Source organism: Sphaeramia orbicularis, chromosome 18 (genome assembly GCF_902148855.1).
Source record: "Sphaeramia orbicularis chromosome 18, fSphaOr1.1, whole genome shotgun sequence".
Lineage (NCBI taxonomy): Eukaryota > Metazoa > Chordata > Actinopteri > Kurtiformes > Apogonidae > Sphaeramia > Sphaeramia orbicularis.
The window spans coordinates 28,180,174-28,202,984 of NC_043974.1; the positions used below are offsets into that span (position 1 = coordinate 28,180,174).

At 40.0% G+C, this 22,811-nt stretch overlaps 1 protein-coding gene across 5 annotated transcripts in view; it reads left to right on the forward strand.

The window, feature by feature from the left end:
* ppargc1a (peroxisome proliferator-activated receptor gamma, coactivator 1 alpha) overlaps positions 1-22,811 on the forward strand; it is a 325,980-nt gene that overhangs the window by 264,999 nt on the left and 38,170 nt on the right. For 2 of the 5 annotated variants that reach the window (XM_030162417.1, XM_030162418.1), the window contains exon 1: positions 20,427-20,624. The exons of the other annotated variants lie outside the window; for them this stretch is intronic. In XM_030162417.1, coding sequence (XP_030018277.1) covers positions 20,577-20,624 — 48 coding nt within the window. In that variant the 5' untranslated portion in view covers positions 20,427-20,576. Of the gene's footprint in view, positions 1-20,426; positions 20,625-22,811 lie in introns of those variants that run through there. 5 annotated transcript variants of the gene reach the window in all.

Consider the following 22,811-nt stretch of genomic DNA (forward strand, 5'->3'; position numbering starts at 1 on the left):
CGATTAGCACACAATCCTATCAGCAAAATGGTGGTTGTATTGGTGGATTGTCTTTCGACTGACCTGAGAGGCTGTGAATATCCATGAGTCTTAAGACTTATCAGAAGGCAAAACACAGCACAGTGGTTAATGGCCTTATCCAGTTAATTAGAGGTTGTAGGTTTAATTATTAAGAGTACACACTAAAATAAATGGCCCGTGTTGTAGAGCACCAATATACGTGATCACATGATACAAACAGAAATGTGGAGCCGAACTGTATATTTTAAACAAAACGGTCTGAACTTGTTTGCCTAAAACGTGGACATGACATGAGTATTCTTATATAACCACTTCTCTTTATATCACGTAAAAATATCCCGATTCTATGATGTTAATTGTAAACCATTGGGCCTTTATTAGAAAAAAAATTAATGTTACAAATTTTAGTCCATAGCATTCAGTCTACTGGTTTCACTGGATGTTAAGTTTAAAAAAAAAATCTATGTTCTGTAAATTGGTAAATCATATGTGAATATAATGTCACTGTAAATATATAAATCCATATTTGTTGGCTTTTCGCTGCAGCATTAGATTATTGATGCAAAAACAACTGCTACTGTTGTATCAAGTGAGTATTTCCTTACATTTAATATGTAGGAGTCATAAAATTATGCATTCATATAATAGCACTGAAGAATAAAACATGTCTAATCTATTTATAGCACATCAAAACACACAGGTACTGTCAGTATGGTCACTCACAGACACACCAAAAGAAAGCCTGATGTTCTGTTATTTGTAGCGGATTCACAAATCTCAACAGAACATCTCCTGCTTGTTTGTTGGGGATGTGGGAGTTGCTGTCAGTTCATTGATGTCAAAGAACAGGCAACATTGTTCTAAAGTAATCACTGGCAGATGCCATAGTCATTACCAGGGGTGTTACTGAAGGCAATAAAAACAAGAGTGCAAGACTGTCATGAAGTGTAACAACACGGATACAAAATTCCTGGAAAAAAAACAGTTTATTGTGGGTTTTATTTGAAATTCACAGTATTGATTGTTGCTTAGAGCTCCTCCGCATATAATATAGCAACATTTGATAATGTATTAAGGTTTGAAACAACAACAAATCCTCTCTAAAGGAGATAAATGTGAAAGTGCCAGTTTTGCAAAATAATAGAGGTGGGGAAAATACTGAGTCATAATTGTCATGTCATCTGGTGTAATGCTGCTGGCTCAAGTGAAAGATGCATACTCGTTTGTATTGTTTTGACATTTTAGTGTGGACAGCAAACTTTTTTGGGACATAACCACAAGATGCCAGTGTGGACAAATACTTTGCAACACATAAATGTATCTAGATTTATCTGCATGTGACATTTAGCTACATAATGTGTGAAAACTGTGGGCAGGGGGTGACACTAGTGAGGGCAGGAGGTGACACTGCAAATGAGCTTGATGGTAGGGACTAGTTTGCATATGAGAGGGTCATTAGGAATAAAGAGATTTGTTCCTCACAGGATGTCACACTCAATCAACAGGCATGGCCAGGCACGGTTTTTTTCACAACACCTTCCCCAACTGCGTTCCCCTATGAAGGTGTTTGCCTGGGACATATGGACCTTTCATCACCCTCTTCCCTCATTTTAGAAGATTTTCCACAGCTCAGTGTGAGACCACCTTGGAATCTTTTTGAGGAAAGAGGAAGCTGTTGTTTCAGGGTGTGTTGTTCGACGCTCCAAAGAGACATTGTGATTTGGCGCCGTGTTATCGGTGGTCAAGCCTGTACACTTTTGTGCCATGTGCGCCTTTGATGCAGCCATGTTTGAGCAGTGAACTGAGGAGACTGCATGTATCCATGAATAAGAGAAAACTTGTTCATTGATGTCAAGAAAATACAAAAGCTAACCTCTAATGCTAATAGAGCATAGCATGAACACTTGCTCATCTATTATTTAAAAAGAACATCTAGATGACATTTTCTGGTCATGGATGGAGGGCGTGTGTGAGTGTGTAGTTTTGTTGGTGTGTTGCAAAGGGTTATTGGAGTGATGTTCAACATGCCCAAAGACATATACTCAATGCCTTAGCAGTCATATCCTAGTTTGCATTACTCCCTTATCGCAATCTAAAGCAGCGTTATCTTGCACGTGATGTGGTCTTTGACTGGAGGTTGCCAGTTCAGCAGATACCTCTAGCCACGCTGCGCCAGGCAAAGCCAGTTTCCCCAGGCTTCATATTTATTAGCCATGATGTGTGTGAGCTGGCGTGCAGCATGAGCAGCCGAGCGAAAGCGCAGCGGACGCAAACCATGCTTGACGTGGCCATCTCATGTGGAAGGCGAGAGTAAATAAGATTCCAGCAGGGAGGAAAATGCACAATCATTGCCTGGGAACTGGGGCCTCCCATCATGAGATTCATGCAAACCTAAGCAGTCTTCTGTTTCAACCTTTCACTAAGGCTGTGTTAAAATCCTTGCCCAGTTAACCATTCTTTAGTGGTTAAGAATTGACTGGAAGAACTGGTCTCCAGCAGCAACACCACCTAGCATTGGCCATACCTATGTACGTTAGCTGAGACCACTGTAGGTTGTGCATGAGAAATCCTCCACTGTCCTCCCCCTCTATTTCTAAATGTCAATCTCCACAATATCTTCCCTATACGGAAGTACTGCCTTTCAGCATGACTGAATTCTCCCAGGCAGAGATGTGAAAAGACACAAGGAAATTCACTGCTATCAATAGAAAAGTGTCCTGTGTTATTACAACACTGTGTGCACTCAAGTACAGGCTATAACTTAATCTTCGTGAGGAAATGGTGTTTGGGGCCTGGGAAAGAAAGGTAATTTGCAAGTCAGAATAGTGGCTTTAATAGAGGACTTGAAACGAGGTTACTTGATATCGAACAAGTCTAAAAATCTGGTTTCCCAGCTATCTTGTATGAAGACCACGCATGACTTAAAATAGCCAGCAGAGGGGCCAATCCTAATACTTTATTTTGAGAATGTAATTTTCTCATGCCATGCCAGTAATTAACCTCCACACAATAAGGCATTGGAAGCACCACAGACACAATTCCAGCCCCACAGTTTGTTTAAAAGACTAGGCTATATGATAGGTTGTGTGTAACAGGGGAATGGAGGAAGAGGGAAAAAAGGAGCCAAGATTCGACTTTATCTTCAGCGGGGAGTCTTTTCTTTTGCATTCTCTCCTTGGTTTTATTCAAAACTGCTGTTTCTTCACTTCTGCTGAATTGGGTTTTGTTCCTGGCTAATTCCAGCCCGTCTCAGTCCAGGGCTCGTGGGAACTGCCGCGATCGCTTACAATCACTTCAGTCAAACACCTGGGAGATAATTGACTGGGCTTCGGTCAAACTTGTTTTTTTTTTTCTTCTCTTCTCTCTCTCTCCTTCCCTGAGTCTTAACAATGGAGACAAAGAGCATAGGCACAAAAAAAAAAGATCAGAATCACTAAATCCATTCCCAGACAAGGCACTGTATAGATGGCCTAAGAGCCAAATTGCCTTGCCGCACTCTATGCCAAGTGAATGTGAAAATGGTTAAGGAACAGTTGTGGTTTGAGCTTGGCAGTCCCTGAGGAGACGCAGTGTTGGAGAACATAACAGTAAAAAGGAAAAAAAAGGCAAACTGTGCAGACCAGTGTATTGTCTTTTTCATACCTTCACAAATGCTTCCATGCGTTGATTCCAAAACCCACAACCTGTAACACAGCAGGCTTGTTTACAATAATTGCTCATTTTTGTACACCGGCAGGAGTATGTTACAGTTGGCCAAGATGAGAAAACATGAATGGCCTGTTACGTATCCTTTAAATACAGAAGGTTTCATTTCTGTAGGAGCAGTAATAGTTGTGGATCCTCATCGAAGTTGAACACATGAGTCTGGAAAGGGTTATATTTTGTTCAAGAGTGTGAGTCGCTGTGAAACATGAGTTTTACTGTGACAGCAAGACCTCAGAAGGTAAAAATATTTCAGTCCTAGTATGTGACAGGGTTTTCCTCCACTTTTACAGGCACCGTAGACTTTATGAATATTAGCTGTATCTGTGGTAGTACCGATAATATCCAAAACACGTGCAACACAAATTGGACACTTAAATTATCTCGCTGCACTCTACGATATGATGGCATGCATTTCTATTCAGGAAACTGCACCTGCTAATCATTTTTTAGTTAGTGCATGGCGGCGGCGGAGCAGCCATTAGAATCACACTGCTATTAGTCATTATACAGAGTTAGACTTAACAGTTTCACTGTTAAACATAATCATGTCCTAGTTTCATTATCCAAGGGAAGTATTTATGAAACAACTCTGCAGTGTGTTCTTATCAGTGTATGCAACTTAGTGTATTCTGTTATTGACTCACTAATCTCATTCAAGGTCATGATTCACTATAATAAAATCCATAAAAAACAAATCTAGTAAACAACAGTGGTCGGAAGTTGATTCTTATCTTACACTTGGCAGTACTGTACTTCTCATATACATATAGAACATAATTTATCGTCCATACCATGTGGCCACCCTCTGATGAGAAATCATATGGAGGTGGCTGTATCCTTGGCCTGTTTACCTCAGCTGCCTGTGGGCCAGAGGGTAATTATTATTAGGGTATGGAAATGTTGACAGCTTTACATAGCCATGCCTGTGTTACTCGCAAAATGACACATAAAGCACACACACAGCGAAGCAGTAACTCACACCTGTTTATATGGGAGGCTCTCCAACATAGAGTGGAGTCTCTGGAGTGATTTCACTTTGTTTGGAGGAGCTGTCTTCCTGATACATCTGTTCCTTTTGTTCTTTACACTATAATGCTACTTTATGGATGATCATCCTTTTATTATGTGTGGCCCCATTATGTATGCGTATATGTCTAATGTGGTTATCCCTTGTGATTTGGCACATGCAACATGAAAAATGAACTTGGAGCTAGTAAGGTATGACCGTAGTTGTATACAGTAGCACAGTCAGCTGCAATTAGCCATATTCCTGTAACAAATATACTATTCAATACGGAAAACAATGACAATATTATATTAGTGTGTTTTTCCTAACCCTGGAAAAACCTGAACCATTAAATCATTGACAGAAAATTCTAGTTCTTTGAAACTGGAGCCTTTATTGGTCCTTCTGAACAGCCCAAAATATTTTTTTTCCTGAATATCAACTTCCATGTATGAGTTTCAATTTTGTATCATATTTGATACATGGGGTCTCAATCCTCTCATATTATTATTTACATTATATGGAAGCCTTTCCTCTTACTTTGATAAAATGTCTATAGAAAACATAATAGAATAGAATAGCTATAACACTTATAATTAACCCTGCACAGCCTGAACCATTAAATAATTGAAAGAAAATTCCAGTTCTTTGAAACTGGGGCCTTTATTGGTCCTTCTGAACAACCAAAAAAAATTTTCATGTATGAGTTTCAATTTTGTATCATATTTGGTACATCGGGTCTCAATGCTCAAATATTATTATTTTTGAACAAACAAAAACATAATATAACACAAACATGTCTAACAAATTGGTAATTCCTTTTCAAAATTGGCCAAATTCTGCCTCCTTCCTCATTAATAACAATCTTGTAGTGTCACTGGAAAGGCCTCTGGTGAACGAATTCCTCCCCCCTGGTGGATTATCTGTGTATTGCATGTATCTCATTGTATACATCAGGTTTTTCAAGAAAAAAAAATATCACACTGATCATGTAGAGGGCTTCAAAACTCATGTATCAAATATGATACATTTGGTGTTTTAGGGTTAATCTGTGCGGTGAGTGGTTTATTTACATCTTTACTGACTCCAGCACTAAATCTAGAAGAAAGACAGAGGAAAGTTGTTGCTATGGATGGGGCGATGGAAGCTATTCTGTGTGGCCCTCTGAGCAATCATCAAAGTCTTAAACCTTGTGCACATGTGATCTCCCAAAGTTATAACCTACTCAAGTTGCAGTTGAAAGCATGCTTCAATGGCTTACATCTTAGCACTTCTCCTTGAACTCCCAGCTATAAGAAGTTCATACAGCAGTCATAATGATGCCATGACAGATGCAGTTATCAAATATCCTCCACCTTGTACTCTGCTGGCAAGTATGTTATGTACATACTACAGCACAAATAATGTCAAAGTACTTAAATGTGTTATGTTGAAGGAATGCATGTTGAGTCAGTTATTACTGCATTGGCCTTTTCCCCTACATAACAGTGTAATGTTGGGTAAAGGATATGTTTCAGCTGTGATATCCTTATATTTTTTCCTGGTCTGTATTAGGATGAGTGATGTCCTGAAATAAGAATGGATATATCAGATGATTATCTACAACACTGTAGATAGAGCATTAACAGATTTTCCCTCCATTATCAGCTAGTGGTAAGATTTAATCATGTCATCTTCCAGTTTCATATCTATCTTACTGCTATGTACTATATTCTGGCTTGTCTTGAATATTGCTTTGGCTGCGGGAGGAATTTTTCACATTTCAGGCCCATTACGCTTGACTGGGCCTTGATGAAGCCAAAAGTACCTGCTTTAATTGCTGTGTTTTATAGACTGTACACAAGGCTACCCTCGCTAAATACAGCATGCTTAGATTAATGGGAGCGTTCAGCGTTAGTGCATTTTTAATGAGGACTGGAGGCTGCCAGACTACTTTTCTATATGATGAGGCACACTTTCCCCTTCGTTTGTGACACTGGCACGATACGTTGTGGCGCCCCAGTGCCCGCCAGCTGGTGTGCAGTGTGAAGCCAGGAGGAAACTGGTGTGTTTAGTAAAATATATCCCACTATCCAAAGACAAGCAAAGAAGCCACGCTCTGGTATCATTTTTTTTTTTTTTTTTTTTTTTTTTAGTAAAGCAGCACAGCTTAAAACACACTCCTGGAGATGTGAATACTCATATTTAAAGACACACCCACCACACAGATAGGCACACATACATAAAAACAACAGTGCACATGGATGGCTTGGTATTTTTCCATGTTCATACACAAGAGTGCACCTGTTGTCGTTGAAGACACACACACACATACACATATGCGTGCACACACACACACTGATATACGGAGCTTATCAAAGAAAAACAAGAATTTACAGCCTGATATGTTACAGGATACAGGGTGTGACCCTGATTTACATTTGCATGCAGAGTGCAATGGAGTACAGAGAGTAGAAACGGCAGTCAGCAGAGAAGATAACCCCAAACATTCACTCTAAATTTATGCCAGTATCCTATTCCCTCTCACTGAATTAATGCTTTAATCTCTCCCTCTTTGTTGCATGTGTACTTGAGCTCAGTGTGTGTGTGTTTGTGTGTGTTGGTGGTTGGGGGTGGGGGATTATATTTCTCAGCAGCTACTGTTTTAGTAGTGCTTTTGGAATGAAAGAATTTACCACAGAAAGTCCAGAGCTTGAGAAATAGCACCTTTTGCCATTTCAGTCTTTCTCCTATTCAAAGTCACACCAATAGTCCCCATCAGTTCTGCTGTCTTTGCATTTCCCCTCCACAAAGAAATAGCTAGTATTCTTTAATGGAAGATTACCTTCAAATGCAAGCTTAAAAGATTATGCGCTTTCATATATGTCTTTGAGGTCCATTATTCGATATCATTTCTTGAACAGTCAGTTCTTTTCCTCACTCCTCCAGCTCTCATTCTCCTTTTGTTGTCCATTCATTTATCTGTGTATCTTTAGTTCCCCACTTTATCTAGTTAAATAATCCTCGACTTCACCCCGCTCAGGTTGGACACCAAAACTTTCTGTCAACACCAAAAATATCACATCTAGCGTCTTAACACACCTCATCTTTGATCCTGGAGCTTACTCTGCATGCGCTAGCACGAACAAGTCTGCGGAAAACCGTATCCATAATTTATTCCATCTTAAAATGAAAAATCAAACGTATGCCGGGGAATATTCATTTTTCCCACTGCTGTCGTGCCACCTGACTCATCGCTTTATGAATTATTTTGACTATTGGTAATGATGTCCTGTGTTGGTAGGGCCATTACAGCAGCGGAACTTAATTCGCCCATTGTTAATTAATTGCTTCATTCTTAGCGGGAGTAATAAAAATGCTATTAAGTAAAATACCTCTATCATTAACCTAACTTTGTTAATATGGGTATCAGTGGGGCTCAATAAACAAAAGCTGTAGTACCTACCGCCACACAGGGGTAATTAAAAATGTACTGTCATTAATTATATTGGATGGAAGATTGTCCAATGAGTTGGAGTCTTGTTGGCTATTCCCTTCCCAAGCAAGAGCTCCATCAGGCTCTCGGTGAGAATTGTCAGCTCAGCCACCTGCTGTTTGTCTGCAGTACACAATATATCCTGTAGGTATACGCAAAATTAAGTACTTTATTAAATTATAGCTGAACTTTTACTGCAGTAACGCATCCTGAACTTTTAATCACAAGTCCAATCATGCCATCATATCAGTTGATGCTTCACTGTTGAGTCATAACAATTCGTCAAACTCAGTTTCCTAATCACCTCTCAACTTCTAACAGATGAAAGAAGGGAATGTATGCAGACTGCTATAAAATGTGTTTAGTCACAACACCATAAAGCAATTGTTAGGTTAAATATCTCCTATCTAAGGTTGTATAAATAGACATGTTTGCACCTAATAAAACGGTGGTAAATGATAGTAAATGCAACACCATTTAGAATTTAGTGGACTTTTTTAAGGCGTGAAAGATACTGCTGCATCCAAGAATGTTCAAGTATGCAGTTGTAGTCACTGATTGTCAGTGGAAAAATCCTTCAGTGGTAGAAGTTTTACAGATAGCCAGATCCAGGGACATAAATCAAACAAAACTGAAACTAATGACAGTCAGTATATCTGTTGAGCTGCAATAAAAGGATGACTAAGTTTAACTTCACAATTGCTCACTCCACATTCTTTGACTTCTTTAAATTCTCTGGAACCCATTCAAAAGATTAAACCAAACTCCTCGAACAGGGGTGTCCGATACTGGTCCTCGAGAGCTACTATCCTGCATGTTTTGGATGTTTCCCTGTTCCAGCACACCTGATGGTCATTATCAGGCTTTTGCAGAGCTTAATGATAGGTTTATCATTTGAATCAGGTGTGTTGGATGAGGGATACACCTAAAATATGTAGGATAGTAGCTCTGGAGGACCAGGATTGGACACACCTGTGCTAGAAGAACTCCTGTATTCCATTTAGTAACTTGTACAGTTGTAAAATTGATATGCAGTAATGTTATTTAAGATGTCAACTTTGAAGATGTTTATTCCTTTATTCCATGGGACATCTATGTCCAAGCACGTGTCCAGGAACACTCCATGAGATGAGATCAACTTTACTTGTTGTTTTGTCCCTCCATTCACTCCCACTATCTTCTTCATCCCCCACTTTTTTTTTTTCCTGCTCAATCATTTTCCTCCCGTCTCCATCTTGTCACATTTCTGAAAAACTGGCAGTGCAGGCGTGAAATTGATGTGATGAAAAACAACTGGGATATCTCTATGAGCCATTTGCTTTGCCGTTATGGCCACCCTCTCTTCCCTCAGCATGGCTCTAGGCTTTCTGTTGCGATTGGGGGCATACTGCAAATTAGCCAGCAGCTATCTGAGGTTACCAGCCAAGTGCACCGCTGGCCTTGCTCTCTGCCAAGCTCACCCCAGTTGGAACCAACTCACCGCCCAACTTTGTTTTAGTGATGTGATTTTTCTTTTTGCTTTGCTTGGTGTTTAAAATTCTCTCTGAAACATGTGCTGTATAAACTACAATAGTCATTTGTTTTGGCAAACGTTTAATATTCCTGAGTCAATTGAATTTATGGAGAAGAAGCAGCACAGGTTTGGCATGCCTAATATTGCTTCTTAAGATAATATAATTGAAAATTGTATTTGCGCTGACAAATGGCCCCAGATACTCTATCTGAGTAAGGATGAAATAATAATAAATAGGTATGTGTCTACACTACATCTCAAGAGCTTAGATAAAGCATCAGCTTGCCGGTGAATTTCGTTTGTATTACTGACTTCCCTAACAGCCGAGGAAATATAAGGTGCAAGGGCAAATAAGAAAACTCTCCCCTCAGTTATGTTCAGCCTAACATCTCCCACATGAGCCATGAAATCGGGCTCTGACTTATCCCGGAGCTTCACGTTTACAAGGAGAGATAAGGGCAGTTCAGACCTATTGTTGCAGCCAGCATGACCCTAAACATGAAAGGGCATCTTGGCCATCTCCCATTGTGTGCAGCTACAGTATATATTGAGCTCTATAAACCCATTCTTTGTGTGAAGTGAAAAGAGAAAGAGCCTCTTAATTAAGCAAGCAGTAATGTAAGTGACTTTCCACTTGCATAAATGAATACTCAAGAAAGTAACTGTGTCATCCTGGATGTGGATAAATGAATAAGTTGCTGAATGCAAGCGGCACTAAGTGGGTTAGCATGTAAATAAATGAATAAGGTAGCAAATTAGTGTTTAAGTGTGTTAGCATGTAAATAAATGAATAAGCAAGTGAATTACAATGTGAGCAAGTTTACGGAGTGAATAAAGACGTCAAGGAACTCAAAGTGTCAGCAGCGAAAAGGAAGTTATCTCTCTGCAAAAGCCACAGAGGACACAGTTGTTGAAGCGCTTCTTGTTGCAGGGCGGCAGTACATCTGGCTTGCGCATGTCATATTTTCTCATGTACAGATGACATGCCAATTACTCCTTAATTACACGCGTCATCTGGACCAAAGTGCCCAATGCCAGCACTGATTAATCCTGTTTATTGTGGCAGTGATGACAGTCCCAGTGGACACAGAGCACCACAAAAACACACAACAAGGGATTATAGGAAGGACTTGGAGAAGACTGGAGAGACAGGATAGCCAGGGCAGAGGTTGACTGATTGAGCGACAGCATGACCGTTAATCTTAGTCTTGATTTCTACCACTAATGATCTGATGGTATCCTGAATATGGGCGATGAAAACCTAGACCATGAAAAAACCTTCAAGCAGAAAAAAAATTATCTAAAAAAAAAAAAAACAGAGCAGCTTTACATGCCAAAAGCCCTTAGGTTGGCTACTCACATGGAAAAGCCAACATTGTTACTCAGCACTATCTGCAATATGCTTACACACACTTTCATGTTTATGGATGCCTGCCAAGTCATTTGAATAGCACGTCCAGTTAAAAGCCTGGTTTTACTCACATCAAAATGAATTACTTCTGTCATCATCAAATCCTCACGCCATTATTCCCACCATTTTAATACTGCTAACAAGGAGGAGAGCGCATTTGCAACACAATTTTATTTCCAAAATATGATAGTCAGGAGGGGGCAATGAGGTCATGGAAGTGGAAGAACCTCTGTATATGTGTGTGTGTGTGTGTGTGTGTGTGTGTGTGTGCGTGTGTGAAAATCTAGCCCTTCCTGTAAATGAATACGTAGCACATGTGAGCCAGATACCCATCGTAAGCAGGAAGATCTCAGACCGTGACCGGAATGGTGAAGGGAGGGGAAGGTGGTAACCATGTATTTAGATGAACATCGAGATAGTGGACGCGGTCGGATCAGCGTCGGGAGACCGGCGGGGACTGGGGGTCAGGCCGAGCGAAGGTGACAGCGGGGTGGTTTATCTGTTAGATGAGTTATTGAACAGCTTCAGAGCATGGCGAACTCGTTGCTAGCGTCTCTTCAGTCTGACCCTTTGTTAAAATCCTCACTTCCTGTCCCCAATCACTCTTTTTTTGTATTTAGCTTCCATCTTACTTCCCCTCCTTCCATATCTCCCTCTAATTCATGCCCTGTCTTTGTCCAACTCTTTCTATCACTCACAGTGGCTCACTCCCTCTTGCTTTTGTTACTCCCTGTCACACTCGCTTTCAGCATTAGCTCCATCTCCATCCATCTGCTCCTTTTGTCTCTTTGCTCTTTTTCACGAGGATGCCTTGGCAAAAATGGTTATTGACTGTGCCTTCTCTGCCCTCTTATCCCTGCACCACTTTCCCTTTTTTTTTCTCCCCATCGCTGTATACTCCAGCAGTACATGCTCCTTTTAGGAGGTGATGAGAAGAGTAGTAGAAATGCACCCTGTAAGGGGAAAAAAGGTGATGATACAATCAGTTTTATTGTGCCGTAAGGATTTTTTCAGGCTTGTGGTTATACACCCTGTATGCAGGCTGTATGAAAGAATTGCAATTCACATGCATTTTTTCCTCTCTCATTCCCCTTTTCCTTCCCTTTTCATTGCTCAAAATAATTAGGCTGCAGTCTGGACTCAGGGGTGTAACGTTTCTGCTCACGTTTCCATGATACAAGAGTAAAAGAAAAAAAAAAAACAGGTTGTGCTGCTCCAGAAATTTCTACCTGTGTGTCACCACCCCTCCCTCCCCTCTCTATCCCCTGATGCTGTTTTAACGTGGACTTCCACAAGGCACAATGCACTTCATCTGACCTAATTCTTCCCTGGCGCTCTTCCAGTGCTAGGAGTACATAAGGACTGCGCTGTCAAGGTATTCAGCCCTGCCTCTCTATTATTTTAGAAATCAAGCAACATCTGTTGTGCTTTGGGCCTCCTCGTGACTCACAGGAGGTTTTTGCAGTTTGCAGAAAGATGCACCTAAATTTGCCTGTAGCCAGTGATGAGATCTCATTAATGTATTTTTCAAAATCTAGAGTTCATTTTCCTGCTGCTGCTGTTGTGTTTTTTCGTTAAAACAGGCATTTTGGTTGATATTTAAACAGGCGTTTCAGAAACTAAAACACTGCTTTAACTAAGACTGCAGAAGGCCTGTCAGGAGAGAGGTAGTTCCTCTAATTACTTAGATTACTCTGCTTTTACAGGCCATTGCTTTTGACTGAATAAGTTTAAAGTTAAGATTAAACTTCAAAAAGTGCCTGACTGGATGTTTGGCATGGTAACAACCACTATTTTCATGTGCCTTTTCAGTAGAACGAGATTTAACTGCATCTTCTTCGCACAAGCACATCACATTTCCTCCAGTTACATTGCTGGGCATGTGGCATCTGTTGGAATTTTACAGCAATTTCAAAGTTTGGGTTTGTAGCATTTTAAGCACAAGAGTGTGCAAGTTTTGTTTATGTGTGTGTGTGTGTGCGTGCGTGCGTGTGTTTGCAACCCAAACCCTCATGGTCCATAAATTTTAATATTCCTTGTGAGTGCTATACCCAAGCAAAACACAAAGTGCCTCACAAGTCCCTGCCCAGAGCGCTAGTTTAGCACAGTTCTCCACCAAGACGCATTACACACCAGGCCTGTGCTCACAGCTCACCCTCTTTCTGCCACCACTTTCCACATGCATCTTGCATGACTTGCCGGTGATTTTAAACCAGCCCAATAACAGCCTTACAACGCCGGGCTCCGACGGGACACTCGCGTTACCATGTGACCGCGATATTATTCGTCTGTGGCGGGGGGCAAGGCTGCTGCTTTTCTGCCGCTTCACTAAAACAGAACGCGTGAGGGTGGAGCCGTCCTGTGCTGTGCCCCAGGCTCCTTTTTGTGTTTACCAGCCCCTGCATGGGGCTGATGCTATTTTCAATTCAAAGACCCAACCAGGGCTAACTAGCCCTAGCCTCTTCATACCATTCGCTTTAATAATGTGGGCCGGACTCTCCGCAGGGGAAGCAGCCACCATCCTGAGAGCGGCCAAATGACACAGTGGAGTTCATTGATGGAAAGGATTACATGCTAGCGCATAGGATGGCAAGGCGGCGGGATCTCTGAAGGGCACTACAAAGAGAGAAAAATGTACTAGTGTACTACATGTCAAAGGCCAAGCACTGGCATAATTTGTGGTGTCACACTGTTTAAATTGTCACCTGCAATGCACAACTTAAACAGCAGCTCATGGCAGCTGCATAAACATATAGTAACTTTATTTATATAGCATATTTAAAAAAAACAAAAGCAAACAGTTTACAAAGTGCTTTATCAGACAAGGAAAAAATGGGAAACTCATGACATAAGCACAAAATCTAAAGGCCAAACAGCAGGACAGACTTTAAGATACAACTACGATGCTAAAAACACAAAATAGATATGAAATGTATGGATGAAATGTAAGTAAATGTTAAAACAAAAATAGAGACATACACAAATGCAAATAGAAAATGTTCATTATAAATATTAATTTTAAAACCTCATTATCTTACCTTATCAAACGATACTTTATATTAAAGCTGGCCTGTGTGATCATTTGACACCACATCAGATTCTCATATTTGCACTGTGTATCCATTTACGCTTCCTGTAGCCAGCTGTGTATGCCGTTACATCCTATGTTATTGTAGAGCATTCGAGAATTGTGAAATACGACCACTTCCTCCTCTTTCACTGTGCCCTAATAAAGAAAAAAAACAATATGACTTATCAAGAAGAAAACTGACCCGAAGTGAACGCACATGAAAAAACATCCATGAGAGTGAAGCATAAGCTGTCTTATAACGGTCCTGAACATTATTCTGTTTTACCTCCGCCCTCAATTAATTCTGAATCCAGCCACCCTGTATTAAAATGGCCAGATGCTAGGATAGATTCTGTTGGGAGCAATGGCATGCAACAAAGTGATATGAATCATCCCCCACACTGTGTGCAGCAGCGCACAGTCTCTGAGGGCTGGTGACACAATTTATGGAAAAAGAAAACAAGACACAGCCACTTAGGTATACAGATGGACTGTCAAGAACGGCCTGTCAAAAAAAGAGACAATTACTTTTCCACCACATGGGTCAATTAACATTAGGCTGCTTTTTTGGATTATCATTATTATTATTATTAAGAGAAATACAATACAATACCTGTAGGAATCAGAATAAGGGATTTAAAAAGAACTTGGATTATACTTACTGTTAAATTGTTTCAGGTTATGTTTGCCCAAAAAACTGTTGTACTGCATCACCGAATGCATCTGATTTTATCTTTTCGGGCATTGAAATGGAACTTTTGTGCCATTCTTCTGTCTAAAATTATTATGATTGTTGATATTTGCATTATTATTTATGTTTTGCTTGTTCGCATATATATTAAATTTCATTGTATGTTTGGAGTAAATCACTAAATCAATCTTATTTCAGCATTTTTAGCAAAAAACGGGCAAACTGCATTGATATTTTCTCATTTTCAGCTACGTTTGTTAGCCTCAACTGCAAACTTTATTACATTTAACCACATTTTGACAGTTTTAAATCCTTAAAAGGTTGCAAGTCTCATTTGCAGTTGTGTTTGACCCTTATTACAGGTCCTTGATCTGCAAACTTACCTATTCCTCTGTTTTCACCTGAGGAAAAACTACAAATATAACAAGATAAAACACAAGGCACAATGAATCATGGCACATATGGATAGTATACTCTTCTGACAGCAAACCGTGCAGTTAATTTAGTTTCTTCTTCCATGTTTTGAGGCAAGTAAAATTGAAACAAACTGTTCTCATATTGTTCTCCGTGGTTACAGAATAACTTAGATAAATATGCCACTGTAGTTTCCCCCCATGCTACATTCACCTACAGGGTATCCACAGGGTGTCTGCGCTGTAATCTTAAGGTTTTGTTTTGGTTTTTTTTTATTCCCATTTTCGTCACATTTAGTTAACAGAGAATCTACGTTTGATATATTCCTTGAAATTTTTTTATATCAGACTGTAAGACCAGAAACGCAAATAGCAGACTCCGTACCACGAGCCAGGTTGAATATTCAAACAAAGATAATTATCTGTGGATTAGCCCCATTTTGGCTTTGAGAGTACCACTTGTCAGCTGACTCCTGGGAGAAATTGTTTAATAATTAAGACCCTCTGCTTTCTGAGAACTGCCAGCAGCACTGTTCTGGTGCAAATAAGTCAGATAATATTTAGCCTTTGTGTGGAAATGGCTGTGTTCCTTACCTTGTAGATACAAAACAAAAGGCTGTCACAACACAGTTTTTCAGATTTTTTGACTCATTTGTAAACGAACCAAAAGTCTCCCCTAATGGATTTGTGTTTTTTTTTTTTTTTCCGTGGTATTTCCTGCCAGGTTATGTTCTGAAATGTGCAATACTGAAGCCTGGCCGAGGTTTGGAGAAGTCAGGTCCATCATATTTCAGCATGTTATCCATCAAAGGGTGTGAGCAACTTTTCACACTCCATCCTATAGATTCACCTCCCTTGAGATGTGATATCTATAAGAGCGGGTAAATGCAAAGGCAGTGTGAAAGCGAGACCCAAGGCCATTCTTCGGAGCAGAATGATCGAATATGCAGTGATGTAGACCGTGTAGCAAGCGGTGCTCTGGCCCAAATATCTCCTCTGATGTAGGCTACTAAACATTACCTGTTTTTCATTCTGCACCAGTGACAATCTGCCCATACTTACCCATTTATTATCAGCTCTGCAAGTGAAACAAAAGCTCTGGCATTTCAAAGATTACCTGTACTTTGAGTGGGGCTGTAGAAGTCCCCCTCCTATTTTTAAAATAATTCCGGTATCTACAAATCTCTGCCACTGCATACATAAATATCCAGCCTCTAGCAAGAATCAAAGGCCATTGAGGAAAGGAAATCATAACATTATATCTATATTTAGTTTCCGTTGTCTTAATTGGCATGAAGAGTACAATCAGATAAGCCTTTTGAGTGTGACTCACATGCTGCTTGAGAGAAAAGAGAAGTATCATTTACCAGAAAATAGCTGCTGCCAAGATTTTTTGTGTTTTTTTTTTTTTTTTTTTTTTTTTTAGTGTTTGTTCAGTATGTTACTCCACGGGGTTTAGTTCTGACGGATCTACATGTACCTACATCTTCTGTGCTAACATAGAAACAGAGAGGTTATCTGATTTTTTTTTTTTTTTTTTTTTCCACCACAGAAGGACTTAAATCCCTCTTGTCTGAGCATTTTATCTCTGCCGTAGTCGCAGAGCCAGCTACCATTGAGCTCCATGTCACTCCCATGTCGCCCCTATATTACGATCTGTGTGGTACTGGTCCATCTGGGCTCTGTGAGGTCACTGCACACACCACCTGCTCCAGTCGGGTATTCGCTGTGGCTTCTGGGTAGCATCTCTGGGCACGAGTGGAAAGGCAGATGTATAGATTTAGTGGTACAAATGCCCTCAGATACCCATAAGCACAGAACACACACACATTATGTCTTACTGTCACACAGGGCTTATACTGGCATGAATACACGCAATCTGCACAATTTACATTTCTAGTCCCACAACCTTTTTACAGGTTTCTGTGCAATTTTGTGTTTAATGAGACTTACTGTATGTGGTTCACTAATTTAGGGAGACAATTGCTCTTTGCATGCTTAGGTGGATTTAATAGCCTTACAAGACTAAAAATTAGATTGGGTTCGTATATTCCATGGAGTGACTCTGTTACAGAAATATATTGAGAAGTTTTTAAGCTTGCATGTTTCCTGAAAATACTGTCTAAACACAAAAAGAGCTGTCAGTAACACCCTTTTTGTTATTTCTTTAAAAGCCCCATGCAGCAGCAGTGAATTTCGATGGCATTTAATGAATTCTAAAAACCCATTTTTCACTAAGTTGTTGTAATTTATCGGTTAAATGTATGCTCAGAGGAAGATAATAAAGTCAAAACAGTTTCTCCTGCTAGTCTGCCAACAGAAAACCCACTTTGTTTGAAATGTCCACAAAGCTTTTGTTTTTATTTTACTGAGGTACTGTTGCCTATACACGTCTTGTTGACACTGTATACACTGTTGATACTGCCACCTGTCCTTTTATTGCCTCTCAATGAACAAAGAAATACTTTCCGAAAGACCAAATTTCCTTCTTTGATATTCTAGACGCCATGCACTGCATTTTGGGTTTCAGCATTTCACTAATAATAGGTAAACAACAACAAACCATTGCATTCATTCACTGACAGTCAAAAACACCCTAAGGTTTTCACTATTTGCATTTGCATTAGAGCAGGGATGTCAAACTCATTTTAGTTCAGGGGCTACATTAAGCCAAATTTGATCTGAAGTGGGCCGGACCAGTGAAATAACAACATAATAAGATATAAATAATGTCAACTCCAAACTTTCCTGTATGTTTTAGAGCGAAAAAAGTAAAATTATTCAATGAAAAGGTTTATAACTACCAACTATCCTTAAAACAATGTAAATAACATGAACAAACTGAAATTTCTTAAGAAAACTAAGTGCAGTTTTAACAATATTATGTCTCAGTTTATCATTTACACATGTAAATTACAAGTTACATCACAGTGGATCAACAAATACACAAAACATTTGATAACAGGCAGACTATTGGTAAACTTGCACTTCAGACATTTCAAAATGTTCATATTTGTTAAGGTTATTTATGTTTTTCTGAAATGATAGTTTGTTTTAGTGTAAATACAGTAAAATGACATAGAGAGAAAAATGTGGAGTTGTGAGTATTTATAGGTTATTATGATAGTATTTTACTGATCTGACCCACTTGAGACTAAATTGGTCTGTATGTGGAACCTGAACTAAAATGATTAATATCTTCAGTGTAATTTTTGTTTTTCACAAATTCATCCCACAGGCCAGACTGGACCCTTTGGTGGGCCACATGTTTGAGACCCCTGTATTAGAGTTTATTTGTTGTCGGCTGAGCTTTTTTTCTTATCCATGATGTTCATTCATGTGGATATCTGGATGGAGGGATCCGAACATGCCCAGTGACAGGTCCACAGGGACATTTGTGAAATCGTGTAATATATTTGGAAAGAATTTGGAGGGACCAATAAACAGCAAGATTTAGCTTTTTTCCTATTTTCCTTTTGCTTTTAACTCTTTAAAACCTGACATGTCATCGCTGACACACCCTGCGCATATACAGTTTGGATGGCTGTAACTCTGTCACTATTTGTGCATTTGGAAAAATTCCAACAGTTTCTGAAACCTGAGACTTTACGACTATATAGATTTTATTGGATCTTTACAGTAATTTCACTCACACCTGCACTAGAAGATGGAGAAGTAGCCGTTTTAGCTGAATTATAACATGTAATAAATTGTAAATGATGCTAGATTTGAAAGATCTGGAAAAAAAAAAAAAAAAGTCCTCTGGAAAAATGGACAAATGGACTCACTCACAGCATATTTTCTAACCTTTTTATTGTCAAATTAAAAAAAAAAAAAGTCCAGGCAGAACATTTCAGGCTTAGGGTTTAAAGCAGTGGTTCCCAACCTTTTTTGGCTCGTGACCCCATTTTACCATGACAAATTTGACGACCCCAGACATTCAAAACGGCTGAAATTAATTTGCTAAAATTAATTTGTTTTTGATCATGTAATAGTTTGCTATGCTATGTTGCAAATAAACATTATTTTTAGACGACATTTATGCTATATAATGTATATTATTATGGATGGAAGCAGAAAAGCCAGGTGTAGATTACTACACAAAGTGAGAATTTTATTTTCCTTGGTCAGGATATGTACAGTCAGTCCAGCTTGGATTCACAAGGCTGACAATTAATACTGAACAAACAATAACTCAAACTATGAATTATGAAAGAGCTGCAGCACCTGAAACCGACCACAATGAACATTTGACAGATAAACAGAACCACAGGGCTTCAGTTTCAGCTTCACAGTTTGTCATGTCTTTTATGGATTGGGATTGTCTCTCTTAACTCACCAAATATTTTTATTAGTAAGTTGGGGTTTTTTTGTTTGTTTTGTTTTGTTTTTTGTTTTGTTTTGTTTTTTTGTTTTGTTTTTTGTTTTTTAATCAATTATTAGAAATTTCAGGCGACCCCATTTGAATTCCAGGTGACCACACGTAGGGTCGCAACCCTAAGGTTGAAAAACACTGGTTTAAAGGGTTAAAAGACAAATGACAGATGATGTGCAACCAGTCTTCATGACAAATAAAATCGGCAAAAATAATTATCGACACACTCAATAAAGTCTTTGCAATTTTCCTGATAATTTCTCCAGTGTAATGTGTTGAAAACTGCAATACGCACCGATACACGCTGCAAAAAAAAAAGCTGTCGCGTATTTAAATTGTTTCTTAAACAATTTTTAAACAAACCTATCATCAGTTCCGACTCTGAGACTTCTTCTTAGTTACATTTTTTAAAATTTATTTACAGATTTTTAAGAATATGCAGCCTTCAAGGATGAGACTCCAGGAAGGCTGTTTGTTTTATTTTTTATTCCTAAATGGATCATATTAAAGGGTAAATGTGGTTGATTTCAGAGGACATACAGTGAACATGTAAAAATCATGGCTCGGATTAGAGATGGATATTTTTTGCAGTGCACAGAGGGGTTTTTACTATGTGCGCAGCCAGACCCCGCCTGCTCACCGCGCGTCACTGGCGAGTAGTGGACGCGGAGTCACTTCCCTGCCTACTTTTAATAGCTTTGTCATGTGATGGAAAGCAGTTGTAAGACAGGTGCCCTCGGTTCATTCTCGGCGAGGGGCAGCAGTTGCCTGTGTGAGCGCGAGTGGGAAGCGTGTGTGGATTTCTTTTTTACTTGATTTCTTTCTTTTTTTCTTTTTTTTTTTTTTTTTCCTTTTTTTTTTTTTTTTTCTTTTTCGGACCGTCATTCAGTGTCTGGATGGCGTGGGACAGGTGTAACCAGGACTCGGTGTGGAGAGAATTAGAGGTGAGCGCATCTAAAAATCCCACTTCTTTCATCTCTATAGCCCTCTGGACTGTCTTTTTTCTCTGGAACGATGGACAACACTGACCATCCGAGACAGTGATTTTCCTCATAAGTCTTCTGCTTTTCTGTTGGTGCCTGGCCGTGACGTGCCGGTGTAGCGCGCGTATGGACGCAGTTGAGGATGCGGGGGATATACAACACGGGAATATACGTGTGACAAGTGGAGGGGATGTGCGGAATCTCTCTTTTCTCCTCAGTTAAAGATGTAGTTGTATTATTCCGTGCACAGGTTCGGGACCATTGCTTTCTTCATAGGATCTCTGTGCTTACAAGCTGGCGGATCTGTTTCCAGCCGCGGACTGTACGCGCTCCGGTGCCGAGAAGGTTTTCGTGCCAAAATGACTGAAATGTCTCAAAGTCAGGTATTTCGCTGACGCATGAAATCCACAGACGATAACAATCCCTTTGATGTGCTGTTTCGGGATAGCGCAAGCTTTTTTTTTTTTTTTTTTTTTTTTTTTTCAGACCAGAGCAAAGGTTGTCCACACTGAGGGACCGCTATTTGGCATTGCGCAGGAGCATCGTAAACCTAGAACCGTGTGTGTGTGTGTGTGCCAACATCCCGGCCGGAGGAGTGTTGCACCGGCCGTAGAGCAACATCGCATCGAGCCAAATTGATTTACCTGCACATTTTTTTTTCCATATAATATCCCTTTTTGTTAAAGTTCTAAGCTTGAAATCTCCGTCGCCTGTTCCATCCGTTCAGATGTAATAAGCACATGCAGATAACGCACATCAAAAGGATACTTATTCGTCTCTTCTCTGATAGTTCTTTCTGAGTCTGTCCACATTTGAAGGACGGCAGTCTACCTGGCTATACTTGGCTATTTGTCTGCATACTGGAGCTTTGTAATGCTTCAGATGAAGGTTTTTCCCAGTAACTCCATGCTGTGACTGCAGCCTGGCTTCATTTTTTTGGTCATTATCTAAATGCTGCGTGATGAGAATAAGCTGCAAAGAAAAACTGCCTCTACTAATTAAAAGTAAGAATCGGTCACTTAGGATCGATTAGAGTGATTGTTTGGATTATTCAGATGTGTTCCTGTGCACTTTCATCACGGAGGCAGATGCATACTCTGTCACTTTGGCCAGGTAGGCTGGAGGAGCGAGGCGTTAGGTCCGGAATAGCGTCGAGTTGTGTGCCACTGTCATTAAAACAAATGCGTTTTCGTGAAAATCCCGACATTTTTCGACTCATTCAGTAAAATATTGAATGCAATAAGCATGATTCGTTAGAAATCATTAATCTTATGATTAGGGAACCGCCTACCAGGAGCACAATCTTCTTCATATTAATCTTATCCTAGCAGGTGCTTGTATGTGTCAGGCGTGCGTAAATCACTGGAGCGCCGTGGTGCGCCCTGATAGTCTGTCTGGCGGCGCTATTTCATTAGTTCAAGAAGTCCATAAGATAATTGGGCATAGGACACCCAGCCTCTGAATATCTTACATCTTTGTTAGGTTTTTCTTTTTTTTTTCCCCATGCCGTGCCCTGTCATAGTGGATCATCTCAGGGAGAAGCCTAAGACGCAGTGAATCTGTCCCCTTCGCTGTGCGGCTGCAACACAACGGATTTGTCTCCTAGTCCAAGTCATCGTGCGTTCGTTTTTGTGCGATTCCGCGTACAGATGAACTGTGACACCAGTGTCTGGGCGGTTTTGCCTACTTGGCACAGCATACGTCTCCCGGCTTTGCCCTGAGCCGAGCCTGAGTCTCATCCCTCCTGGATTTATGGGCCAAATACCTCCCGGCGTAGCCAGGGGATATCTATCCTGTATCGGTCTTAAAGTTACCCCGTAGCTCCAATGCACGGCCTAACGTGGTGTCAACGAAATTAGGAGAGGTGCATATTATTCAGCAGCCAAAAGCTGTTTTCTCAGGCGTCAATTTGCATGTGCACAGCTTCAGACTGTAAACACTTCGGTATGATTTTCTGCTTTTTAATGACTTTAAAACTCAAACTTTCTACCTTGAGTGGAGCACAGAGAAAGGTCTACCTGACAGTTGTTCCTTTCAGCTGTAAATTTCCTTCCTGGGTTTTAACAAGCTGAAATGACTGCACTCATGACTATAATACTGCATTTAAGGCTGTGCAACATCAAGGAATAGGAATTCAACACATCTATA